Below are 14,069 nucleotides of genomic sequence, written 5' to 3'. Positions count from 1 at the left end.
TTAATTTTTTCTTTGAGAGATTAATAAAAAATAAATATGTTTGAATGTATATAATTATATACTTTTTTATTTCTTACTACAGCTCCACACTTGACAGCATTTGGATTCTAATGAAGTTTGTAACTTTGAAAAGAAATTACTAAAAAATTATCTTCATTGTGTATTACATAAGCTCACTGATCAATCTGGTGCTTTACTCACTCTTCATATAATCACATTCCCAAACAAAGCAATTACTCTCAGTGAAAGGATTTTAAACTGTTATTTATTTATTTATTTTTGATTATTAAGAATAAAAATTAATAAAATCTGTATCTTCAACTCTTTAAATAAGATTTATATCATACTGTAAATTAATTAGCTTCATTTATAGATTTTCTGGTACATTATTCATGTTCATTTTTAAAGGAGATGAAAATAAACCATAATTGAAATGCATACTTGTTAACCTATGACACTCAAAAATCAGGAGATTTATCACAATGTTAAAAAGACTTTTTAAATGGTAAAAATATAGTTTTTAATACTGAATTAACTTTAAATAATTACTAATTCTTAAACACAAGCAACACAAAAATACCATACACATAAAAGCATTTTTATTACTTGCATCGTTTAAGGAAAAAACAAAAAGACACTTGTGTACTTTTCGTACAAATGTTATGATTAGTGGCAGATTTTGCTTTTGTTAAGAAAGAAACTTCATAATTTTGTTCATAACAATTGCCACGTCGGCCTGCTTTCGCTCATAAAGTCTTTTCTAATGTGTCATCACTAATATGAGATCTAAATTTAGTCCTCATTTTCGCAACAACACTGAAAATCCTCTTGCACTCTGCATTACTATGGGGAACTGTCAAGATGGCCAACATAATTCTAAACAGTTCACTATATTTTAAAATTTCATCAGCACATTTCTGTTTTCCAAATAAACTCCACTGGGTGTCAATCCTAGCTCATTTTATAACTTCATCAAAGTTTTCTAATTGTAAACTGCAAAATATTAGTGGCTACATCAATATCATCATCTTTCATGACTAAATGAAGTAACATAGTAAATCTGTTCAAAAAGTACCTTATATCAGAAAAAGATGCATTTGCTAGAGCAGAAACATCAGCAACTTTAGCATGCAAAATCATTTCATCGTTGACTAATAATTTAGGTAGTATGTAATCACATACTCGACAAAAGTAACTTCTAACAAGAAGATAAAACTTATTTTTGAAAGAACTTTCAAAAATAAGTTTACTTTTATTTTTGAAACTTTCTTTTGAAAGTTCTTCCACTACTTTTGTAGTTGCAGTTCCTGTTACCAAATCATCTTTCTTCTGATTTTCTATTTCACCATAAATCACATCATATATAGAATTACAAGACAAAACACAGACTGGTTTTACAAACTTTGATAAAATGTCTTTAAACAGATCATAAATCATTGATTGCAAAACATGAATTAATGGAATTCTGCTTTGTAGAACTGTGTTAAGGACATCAAATGATGACAAAATGAAAAGTAACAAAAAAAAAAAAGCAAAAAGCTTTGTTAAGGTCCGAAGAAATAAACATAAATATTTGTTCTTCACAAGAAAAATTTACAGTAATCGGAAAATGTTTCATGTGTTGAGCAAATTTTTTTTTATTTTGAGAGAAATTTGTATCAGTTTTATGCTTATATTTTGCAGTATTATTTTGAGAACTGCCAGTTTAATTGCTAAATGGTGCAGAAATTATTTTTCTCACCTATTTTTAACAATGGAAGTAGCAACTACATCTCCATTTACTTTAGGTATTTTATAACTTTCAATAGAGCCTTTTATCTAAACTCTCGAAGCATTTACTTCTTCTTTAAAAAATGCAAGAAGTGGGTTCCATTGATCGAGGATTCTACATACGCATTTCTTTAAAGACAGCCAGCGTGTACACACTTTTCAAAATTTTTCTCATTTCAGTATTATGCAGCTGTTGGAACTGTTTCAATTTTTCCTTTCTTTAAGAACTCCTTTCAAGATAATAATAAATATCAACAATGTGTTCATCCACATTTAATGGTAAAGAAGCTGCCCCCTTTTCAGCTGGTAAATTTAAGAGGTGACAGGTGCACCTCATAATCTGCAAATCTGAATTTTCCTTTCTTAAGATGCCTACAACACCAGTCTTTAAGCCTACCATTACTGATACATTATCGCACCAAGCGTTAAGCAATTATCCAGAGGGACTGCATTTTCTTTTAAAGTTTTAATAATTAGCTGTGCTATATTAAAGCCTGTCGAATGTCCTTCTAAAGTGGAGACAGAAAGTAAACTGCAATTTCTGAAGACTCTGGATTAAAAAAAGAAACAACAGCAGTTGGATACAGTTTTTAATCGGTATTATTGCTTCCATCCGTAAAGAGGCAGAACAGAGCTGTTTTAATGCAATCAATAACTGAAGATTTCTTTTTTAAACCCATTTTTTTTAACAATTGCACCTGTTGTAGTCCTTGCATTTGAGTATTTCTTAGCGATTTCACTATCGAGAGACATTTTTCTAAATAAAGCTGCAGCATGATTCGATGCATTCAGTGGCAGGTTGTGCTCCAGTAAAAAGGCAGAGAAGAGACATTCTGCATTAATAACTTCTGGTCCTTTGTTTCCAAAGAAAATTTTCATTTTTTATTTTTTCCAAAACAGCTCATGTTGTCCTTGTGTTTTTGTGTATGCACATGTTTGAGAACATCCGTCCTTCCACCATGCAAAATCGAAAATTCGCTACAACAGACGGTACACATCTCAAATGTATTACATTTCCTTGAAGAAATAATGGAAAGAAAGTCAACTGTGTACGATTTTTGAAACATACACGAGTATTTCGTCCTTTCTCGCAGACATAACAAAATATGATAATTTCTAAAACTATTTCCCGAAGGCACGTATACTCACACAACTCAGAACAAGATGAACGAAATAATTAAAGAACATCCAAATTACAGCCTTGAGCTTGCTTTGTGCTCATTGGCTAATACAATCAAAAGTCGTTAATCCGGACTCGTCGGGACTTCGGCGATTCCGGATTATAGATCATCAGTTTAAATCTCGTAAGATGCATGCAGAAATTCTAAAATTAAAAATATGAAACCGTAATTTATGAAATAAAGAACAATTATGATCTAAAGGGTATCAAAATTTACAAAAAAAAAAAAAAAAAAAAAAAAAAAAAAAAAAAAAAGCTTAATATTTATTTGTTTACTTTATTAAACATTTCTTTCAATGCAAGTTGTTTAAGTTTTGCTTCGTTTCATGTGATAATACTTTCTCTTTAATTCTATTAAACAGGCATAATTTCTTGTTCAGTTACAAAGTTCCGCTGTTTAAGTCCTATAATTGCTGTGTCGAGAACACCGACTAATTTGTCAATCGAAATTTTTTCGTTTTCAATAACCTCTGTCACCTTTCTTTGCTATCGGAAGCGAATTATAATAAGGAGGAACTTGTTTTAAGTCATATGAAAGACGGAGCATATCGAGATGAAATACCTACATTTGGTAAGGAATTATAAGCCAAATAAAATAAAAACATCTGCGCTGAAGATAAGGATAGTGCTGACAGATCAACTTCCAATTCATTACGCGCCCGCCGCGGCGTCCCCCCCCCGCCGAGCAGCGTGAAATTGATAAACAGATTTCGGATTTCAAAACATACTTTCGCTTTAGATCCTTTACATATTAACAAATATATATCGGAAATTCTATTTGATATAATCGAAAGTTTAAGCTCACTTTTATAAAATTGCTCTTACAGTCTGCAAAAAATAATAAGCCGGGTCCAATTTGAAAATTAAGGAACAACGCAATCATCAACATTAACTGAAATAGATAATTAGATAATTTTAGCTTATACATCCATTATAGATAAAACGCGCACGCGAAAACGTATTCTGCACTTGCGCAAACTCATATGCGCAGTCGTAAAAGGTAAATCTGGTAAGATGGCATGCAGAAATTATAAAATAAAAAATATGAAACAATAATTTATGAAATAAAGAGCAATTATGATCTAAAGGGTATCAAAATTTACAAAAAAAAAAAAAAAAAAAAAAAAAAAAAAACTTCATATTTATTTGTTTACTTTATTAAACATTTCTTTCAATGTAAGTTAAGTTGCTTCGTTTTATGTGATAATACTTTCTCTTTAATTCTACAAACAGACATAATTTCTTGTTCAGTTACAAAGTTCTGCTGTTTAAGTTCCGTAATTGCTGTGCCGAGAATACCGACTAATTTGTCAATCGAAATTTTTTCGTTTTCACTAACCTCTCTGTCACCTTCTTCATGTCTTTATTCATTTTTTGCAGCAATTCCACTTTTTGTTTGATGGACATCGAAACACACTTTCGTTTTGTAGATCCTTTGGGAGCTCCAGTATCGGAAATTCTATTTGACATAATCGAAAGTTCAAGTTTACTTTTATAAAATTGCTCTTACAGTCTGCAAAAATAATAAGCCGGATCCACTTCGAAGATTAAGGAACAACGCAATCGTCAACATCAACTGAAATAGATAATTTTAGCTTATACTGTCCATTACACATTAAATGCGCACGCGAAAACGTATTCTGCATTTGCGCACACGCACATACGCAGTCGTAAAAGTCTTGCGCGCACAGGTAAACGCATATGTGCATGTGTCAATGCAGAGCGTACGCAGAAAGTTTGTAGCTTTGAGGTCCGGATTATGGGCGTCCGAATTAACGACTTTTGACTGTATATGCCAGATGACACACGGTGGAGCTCGAAGCCCATTGGAGAACTGGAGAATGATGTTTCTGGATACGTATGCTCTGGAAATGTCTTTATGGGCCGCATAAAATTGCTTCTGAGGCTGCAAATAACCGAGGTTAAAACCACTAGTCTACACATTAACATCTCCCCTCTCCTCCACCAATACAGATTTGAAAAAAAATTGCCCCTTGTACAATGAGCTTTTAGGTCTGCTAGGCATTCACCAAAGGCTGGTCATACAAGCAGCTGTTCTTTAAAAAATAGAGAGAGAAACAGCATTTATAAAACAACAGACTTCTACAGTGAGCCCAATTTCTTTGCAAAATTTCTTTCTGACAAGGAAGGAAAGCTAGATTAAATAAATAAAATCAGTATTAGAGAAAATCTATACACAATGAAAAAAAGTTTTTTTATATGTTTTTTCCCTATTAAAATCAAAATCTAATAAAATTTCACAGTTAAAAATACATGTAATTTATGACATTGATTTTTAAAAGATATTAGGATAATTACACATTAAAAGCTACAAAACATTTATGTTTTGTAACAACAACACTCAACAAAATATTTATCCATCATTTTAATTTGAAGCCTTGCCAAACCTTTTGACTAATTTATATAGATTTCCTTCTCTTTAAGCATTTTTTCTAAGAATTCGAAATTTGTCTTAGTATGCACAACAATGTTCTCACTAGTTTCTGCGTGCTTTATCTCCTAATCCTCTCCACAAGGTACCTATGAGGGTTTTACTCGAGCTGGTAAAAGTTAAATAGTCCAAACCCCCCCAACAGATGTGAAGCAAATTATCACTATGTCTGAAAGTAACTACAAAGGCAGACGGGTTTAAATAAGCTTCTTATTTAAAAAGCAGTTAGAACACAAAGGCATGTTCTTATGCTAACAAAGTCAATTGCAGCTCGTAGTGATGTAATTAAACAAGAAGAGTCAAACTCAAGATAAAAATATGGACTAATGGTCAAAGACTATACAATTTAATTTTATCTTAAGCTGGCTTAGTTACTCTATCATCATAACAAATTCAAATGTCGGCAGCAGTTATGCAAAGACGAATAATTACAAATTATAAGAGCTGGCAGGAACTAATGCAAGGAACAAGTGGAGGTCAGAAACACACTCTTGTCTTACACTCCAAAAACCTCAGTTTAAAAACTGTGTAAGTGATTTGTATTCTGGTGAGAAATTAGAAATGGGAAATTATAGTAAAGGCTGAAATTGTAAACAACTGGATATTTTACATAATAGTATCTGTACACATCTTTGAAGAATAATTTTCTTTCTCTTTATGTATTTGGTTTCTTTCTTCCACGTTTCCTTTTTCACTTTAGAATTTTTGGATTTAATTAAAGATTTCTGTTATTCTAAAAAAACTAAATGCATTTAGAATGTATAGAAAAAGCTGCTAATTTTATTTCTCTAGTAATATGAAAATTCAGAAGGAATATGAAATTGTTATGGTCAGGTCTGGTTACAGAGCTGGTGTGGCAAATTTTTAGAATTTAGTGATTGCATCAGATGGGAAAATGCCTAGTGCCATCTCTGGATCTTTTAAATTGTAAATTTTGAATTTCTTTATTAATAAATAAATCCCTTTCTATAATGCTTATATGATAAGATTAGGAGCATTTTTTATATTTTCCATGCTTGTGTCTAGTGAAAAATAGAGAAAATAAAAGGAAGATGAAAATATTAAGAAAAAAATTCTAATATCAGAAGTAAAACATTCAACTATTATGTTTTCATTGTTCTTCCAGACATTCTCCAAAAAGTAAGAAATCCTTTTATTTTCTCTACTTTTCACTAGACACAAGCATGGAAAGTATAAAAAATGCTTCTAATCTTATCATATGGACAGGCATTATAGAAAGGGATTTTTTTATTAATAAAGAAATTCAAAATTTACAATTTAAAAGATCCATCTAATATGTCTTAATGCATCATACACAGAGCTGGCACTAGGCATTGGCCACTTGTTACTAGGGAGACATTTTCCATTTTTCCATTCTGGAATCTTCTAGAATCGTGGGTCTATAAATCTTGCCTTAAAATCTTTCTAAACTTTCCAAGCTCAAATATCTAAAATCCTAAAGAAAAATTACCCTTACCAATTCTGAAACAGCAAAAAGCCAGAAATATTTTGAAAGGGGGGGGGAAGGAAAAAGTGTAAAATTAATTTTATAGAGAAAACTGATGCAAATTCTAGGAATTTTGAATATTCTGCGACAATTACATGGGAATAACTCAAAGAAGACATTTTTAATTAATTATACAGCTAATTTTGCTTTTGCTAAAAGTTATTTCATAAATTATGCTTTTTATAGCATTATACCTACTTTGTCTACTGTCTCTATTTTTCAGATTAAAATATTGTATAATAAGTGGCCAAAATGGAATTTTTAATATGACAGTGAAAAATAAAAATGCTTTACTTAAATGTTATTTCTTAAATATAATTAGATTACATTACCGTTATTTTAATGAAATTTATCAATGTTATAATGTTCTAAAAAAAAGTCGTCGAAAGATTCCCAGATATCGGAATTAACCCCTTAACTGCCGCGGAAAACGTACAAGATTCATTCCCCAATGCCACGGTTTTTCACATATCCGCGCGTAGTTATGCGATTTATTAGGGGGAAAATAAGAGCAAGTTTTACTTTCTAAAAATTGTTTAGTTTCACAAAATAAACAGTAAAAAAAAAAAAAAAAAAAAAAACGCACAAAATTTCATATTTTGAGTAAAAATATAATAAAAAGATGTAAGTATAATAAAAATGATGTTTTTATAATAAAAAAGATCCCTATAATGGGGTTTCGATCAATTCATTTTTAGACCAGTAAAGTGTAATATCATGTTTCAGTGTTATATACCTTGTGAAATCAGTATGCCTATAAAAACATATATTTGTTCTGAATTGGTTGAATGCCACGATATTGTTCTTGATTTTTCTTTTGCAAGGTGTTGTTGGTTCATATACTCGTCTACAAAACGGCTAGTTTCAGTAGTAATATAAAGCACGAGCAGTTCATCAAAAAATAATTCAAGAAAGATAAATGGGTTTGAAACATCCGTTATATCTTTCTTTATTCCTGGAACCTACTACAAAAAGTAAACGAAAACGGAGGACACAGAATAAAAAAAAAAAAAAAAAAAAAAAAACGTTTTACTCAAACAACACTAGCCAATACCACGCAGTCATTACTTTCAGCACTTTAGACACGTCCCTCTCTCCAATTTCTCCCCCCACTTCTCTGAAATAATATCCTCCTTCACATACTTCGTCAAGGTCATTCTGGTGTTGCATTCCAAAAGTTTGCGAATAGTTTAACGGGTAGCAGCGCAAAGCAACTGATAGTATTTTGTTACGGGGCAGTTAACGCATCGGCTGAGCAAGGCATATATATACGCCCGCCGCAGTTAAGGGGTTAAAAAATTTCTATACAGACTGTTCTTAAAATCGTCAAAATTTTCACAAGTCGACAAATTTAAAACCGTTTAATAAAAGAAAATAAAAGAATTTACATCCCCAAGAGCAAAAAGTTGTTTAAGAGCTCATTTGAAGAAATGAAATAATTTCGAAATGCTTACGTCTCACTTCTTGCTCAGAAATTCTATTCCACATTTATATTAGAAATAGGAACAAATTATAACACATTTACCCATTCAAAAGATAACCATATTTGTCAGCAAATCGCCGAAAATATTCATCCACTTCACACTCAAAATGACAGTCATAAAAACAAACAGAAATTTCAGATGATTAAAATTAAGGACCTTCTGCCTAATTTGTCAAAATTAAAGACCAAAAATCGATTTAAAAAAACTTAAGGACCACACGAATCCTGTCTTTATGAAAATTTTTAAGGGTGATAACTCGTATTTAAACTGCCCCCTTCCCACAAATAATAATTAATACAATATGCATGTCTCACTTATGTGTATAAAATCCAGAATAATTAATTTGATATTGCATAGCCTAACAATACACAGTTTGCACTTTCTAAATTTATTATTTTAATTAAAATTCTATATACAGTTATTCAAATTTCAGTTCCCAGATGTACAATTTAAAATGAAAATTGACTCACCTCCAGTTGCTTTAGCTATTCTCTTCAGATCTTGTTTCTTACACCTGCGAACAGCCATAGCGCCAGCTTCAACAAAATACTTCAAACATAAGTCATCAATACCTCCAGTAGTAAGAACAACATTTGCCCCAGCTGATAAGATTTTCTGTATACGTTCTTTTGTAATGTCAGCCTCACTGTTATAAAATAATGAAGTTCATCCATTATATATTTTCAAATAAAATTTGAACATGTCTAACTCATATTCTTTCATATATGACGAAAAATCTCAAAATATTTCACATAATCTCATAAAAGATATAAAAATCTGTCATCCTAAACCATGATTCTGGATATAAAAGATTTCTAGTAAAGTTTTTCCCTTTGTCAACTAATTTTAAAACACTTTGTTAGTGGTTTGTCAGTATTAAACATCCACTGGTAAAAATAACGATTAAAGTTTTCCCATTTCAAACTAATCAACAAAATATATATAATTAAATTCCTTTCACAAAAGAAACAGGAATTATAATTTTAATAAGGTTCTATTTTTCTCATACATATACATATTAACAGAATTCTATAAAATATCCATATTCATTTGATTTTAGTTTGCATATATTTTCATACAAAAAGCTAATACAGTAAGGAGTAAGAGATCCAGACTCATCAGGACTTCTCCGAATCCAGATTTGGGATTTTTTCTGGATCATCAGTTTAAATCTACCAAGATGGCATGTAGAAATTATAAAATTAAAAAATATGAAATCATGACTTACGAAATAGTAAAGCATTTATGATTTAAAGGGTATCAAAATTTACAAAAAAAAAAAAAAAAAAAAAAAAAAAAAAAAAAGTTACTTATTTCTTTACTTTATTAAACATTTCTTTCAATGTAGAGTAGTTTAAGTTGCTCTCCTTTTTACATTAATACTTTCTCTTTGTCTACTTTGTCTCTATGTCTTTGTCTTTTTCTCCAGACAGACATAATTTCTTGTTCAGTTACAAGTTCCACTGTTCACGTCCTGTAATTGTAGTGTCAAGAATTTTGACTAACTTGTCAATCAAAATTTTTCATTTTCAGTAACTTCTCTGTCACTCTTTTCAGTATCGATAGCGATATTTTCTGGATCCAGAATCATACTACACATTTTGCTGTTCGTTAATTGATCGATGACCGGGGCATTATGATCACAATGAAAAACTTCTTTTATATCAACTTTATTTATTACCACATCTCCACTATTCTTTACAAAATCCATCAATTGGAAAATTTCACCTATGGTTTGCGATATCCTTCAAATTTGTGGCTATTATCTTCATCATCCCACTATGAAATATGGTAGCTGGACATAAATTATGCAAGCATTTTTTAAAGTATTTGGAAAGTAGTATGAGACTAGTGACTAAAGACAAGTTGTTCCATTAAATTTTATCTTGCTTCTATTGCACACTGAGACAATTAAGAATGAATTGTATTAATTTAGTTATTTATTATACTTACATCTATTTTTTGCACATGCTTAAGACTTATCTGAATCCCGAATAAATAAATTCCCACATATACTTAAGGCTTATACAGGGCCTGACACAGTATCTGCGGGTCATAAATTTTGTTACCAAGCACCTTCCCAAGTACTAAATTTTTGCAGAGTCTAAATTTAGGGTCCCAGTGCTTTCCCTAAAAATTTGTCATCCCTCAATTTTGTTGCTCAGTGCTTCTCTACATTTCAAAATTCTTGTCTTCCCTAAATTCTGCCACCTGGTGCAGCTACACGAGCTCTGGCGCTGGTTCTGGGTTTATGTGAATAAAAAAATCAGTTATTCTTAATTCAAATAGCACTAAATGTAATATTTTGGCCTATGAGTTTCATTAACAAAATCTATTTTCAGCATATGGAAAGAAATTTTTGTTAAATCTTTCCTCATCAACGTTTCTTAGCACATTCAACTTAAATCTGTAATCATCGGTAAGCGTAATGTCAACATAAAAGGTTACCACAATCTTTGTTATTCAATTACTAATATATAAAACAAAATTTTTGTAGGCATCGCACATTACTCAAATTGTCATGTTTTGATAATTATACGGTGATAAAAGCACAATATAATAAATAATGATTCATCAGGGATGAAAAATATTAGTAAAGATAAAATGAACAATGTTTCAGTTTGGGATGTATGCCAAGCAGATATGCAGCTACAGAGACAAATTATTAATCACACAAATTCATGCTAAAATGATTATTTCTTCAATAATGAGGTATTTTATTTTGTGTTGAAGTGAAATTAAGAATTGGGACTCTCCAAGTGTTACTATGAGAGGAAAAAATCAAATGCAGACACATCATGAATTCCAACCCCCCCAAAAAAAACTTGTTGGTGACTTTGTAGCCTGGAGGTTAGATCATTCCAGATATTGGACTTCTGGATCTGAGACTTTGTACTGTATTTAGTCGTGCTAAATACAACCAAAATATCAAATAACTGATTATGCTAAAGAAAATTCAGATGCCTCAAATGATAATAAAAATTGGCTAAATTATGCAAAGTGGGCTTTTACAATTTTGCAGATTTATTTAAATATTGGAAAAATGAGCAAAATACTTGAGCAAATAATGAGCAAATCTCGTTCCATACATGATCTTTTTTCCTCATTTAAAAAAATTTGATTTTGGTTCATCCTTCAACTATACATAAATATTAACTGGCAATTTATATAACTTGAAAATAACATTCAGAGTAAATCTAGGAATAATACTGCATAAAAAAAACTTATTTCTTGGCTAACTATAGTACAGATCCCACATAAATTGGAACTGCATCAACATAATTAATCTAAAAAAAAAAAAAAAAAAAAAAAAGAACTGAACTTTGAAATTAAAACACTATTGCGTCAACCTAGCAAATTCACTGTTATGGTGATGTGTAGCATTAACTTCAATCTTACACCTGCTCCTTTCTTAAAACACATAAATCTGTCACTGCTTGATGAGTGGTAGAATAAACCAGTATCATATGTGTTCAATGATTATTTAAATTTTCAAAACTAAAAAAGACCTTAAGGATCAATAAGTTTATGTGAAGTTCTGAACAAGATTGGCAAAAAATTTTACTAAAACATTTGAAATGTTGCAACAAGGATTTTTTTGCCATTCTCAATGCTATAAATATGCTTTCAAACCCAACAGAACATCCAACAAAGATGATTTGAAAACTGAATACGCCTCCCTGTCAACAAGCTATATTCACATCGAGGAAGTGCATACTTAAACAAATCATCATTTAAGTACCTGTGAGAATAAAGCAGATCTAAGGCATCAGGAAAACTTCATGTCACACAATTTGACTGACAATTTGCAGATATAACACACTGTAGCAAAACTTTCACAACCAGTCAGAAGATGTTAGATAATTCAAATGCAGTTCAAAACTTCACAATACAGTCTGGTTCATAATAGGTGATAGGTTTACAGATATGACACTGAAATAAAAAGGCAACTGTTGCAGTGGTTTGGATTACTGTCACCAAGACCAAAAAAGTTCCAGATTTTCATTTGTACCTATTTTTGTTAACAAAAATACTTACAGTAGCACCATTTGTTTATTTCCAAACACTGCATCCAAATTCAGGCATATCATGCATAATTTGTTATATATTAAAGTAAAGGAAATTTAAATAGTTAAAAAAACTTACTTATAATATAAAGGATGCAGTTTATTTTAGATGATGCTATGCATGACAGTTTATGTTTTCTAAAAGAGTTCATCTTTACATTAAATATACTATATTCATAAAAAATTAATACTGAGAAATAAAATAACTTCTTTAAAATTAAAACAAGGATCATGCTGAAAAACAAAACTACACCTTAATTCTCCAAGAAATCAATACAATGTATATTTACATTCAAAAATACGTAATGATTCCTTCAAATATACAAGCATGCATACTGAAATATGCCTAAACAAAAAATTAAGGCACTGAATCAAAGTATAAAGAGGGAAGGAAGGTCATTTCAGAATTCTAATTAAGAAATATGATTTGCTCATGGCCTTCTGGAGAATTCTAGGGTTTTAAGCCAAAACCTTAGTAGCTTGGAGGGTTAAGCTGATACAGAAAATGCCAGCTTAGAAAGTAACTTTAGATCATAATAATATATTGAAGCAATGTACTACTTAAAGAAATGTATTACTTAAAAAATTCTAAACTCCTATAATTGAATATTGCATTACAATGTACTGCAAACATCATTTTCGTGTAAAATTGTGCACAATATATAATAAAAATTACAAATATGAATTCTGAACTCTAAGCTACTAGTAATTAGTGTACTACTATTTAAACTATCATTTTAACAGTTCTTTTTTTAATTAACAAATTTTAACAAGCAATGAAATATAAACTTATCCCAATGCAGTAAAAAAAAAAAAAAAAAAAAAAAAAAAAAAAAAAAAAATCCACTGATGTATAATCATTAAATTACAAAATGCTTAATTATTTAAATTCAACTTGCAATACTAGCAAATATAAAAATTTTATCATTTTGTTACATATGCTTAAAACTTATATTCATAGCTAATATGTAACATATAATACAATTCAGAATAAATATAACATAAACAAAAGAGAGAAAAATTTATATACAATTTACCGTTGTCTAATAGCATCTAATTTTTCAGGATCAGTGATCAGAACTTGTACTCCAAGATGCATTTTCACTTTCTGTAGACCAAAATCAAGGCAAGCAATTTTTGCATTTGTTATAATTTTCGGCATAGCTACAAAATATACAATGGTTTTTCGAAACGAGTTACGCTACAGTTAGCATATGCAGAAAACAGTAAAGAAATTGTAACAGAATTTTAAAAATATTATAAATAAATATATCAATGAAAAGACATCTGTTTTCCTATTTTAAAGCAAACATAAATAAACAATTATTTAAAAGTTTAACACTTATTCAGATTCATACAATATGGTAATGTTTTTATCAATTAAATAACAAACATTTTTAACCAAGGTTTATTTTACCTAATTATCAGCAGTGAACTGTGAAAATTTTACCAAAAGCATTGCACCTTGTTTAAAAAAAAAGTTCTAATAAGATGTTTAGCTTTTTACAAAAGTAAAAATTTATGCATAAAACAAAAAATTAGATATGAAATATTAAAGAAATTGCAGAAAATAATGAATAAATTTAATTATGGGATACAATTTATCCCA

The 14,069-nt window shown here is 30.1% G+C and overlaps 1 protein-coding gene across 1 annotated transcript in view; it reads right to left on the bottom strand.

Moving 5' to 3' along the window:
• Positions 1-14,069, bottom strand: part of CCT1 (chaperonin containing TCP1 subunit 1) — a 65,703-nt gene that overhangs the window by 20,432 nt on the left and 31,202 nt on the right. Inside the window, exons 6-7 of the mRNA XM_035358199.2 lie at positions 13,498-13,624; positions 8,864-9,039 (exon numbers count right to left, since the gene is read on the bottom strand). Of these exons, the coding sequence (XP_035214090.1) occupies positions 8,864-9,039; positions 13,498-13,624 (303 nt within the window). The remainder of the gene's footprint in view (positions 1-8,863; positions 9,040-13,497; positions 13,625-14,069) is intronic.

This window comes from Stegodyphus dumicola, chromosome 4 (assembly GCF_044657685.1).
Source record: "Stegodyphus dumicola isolate Sdum_Otavi_A_Nest chromosome 4, ASM4465768v1".
NCBI classification, from domain to species: Eukaryota; Metazoa; Arthropoda; class Arachnida; order Araneae; family Eresidae; genus Stegodyphus; species Stegodyphus dumicola.
This window is presented reverse-complemented; position numbering and strand designations above follow the sequence as displayed.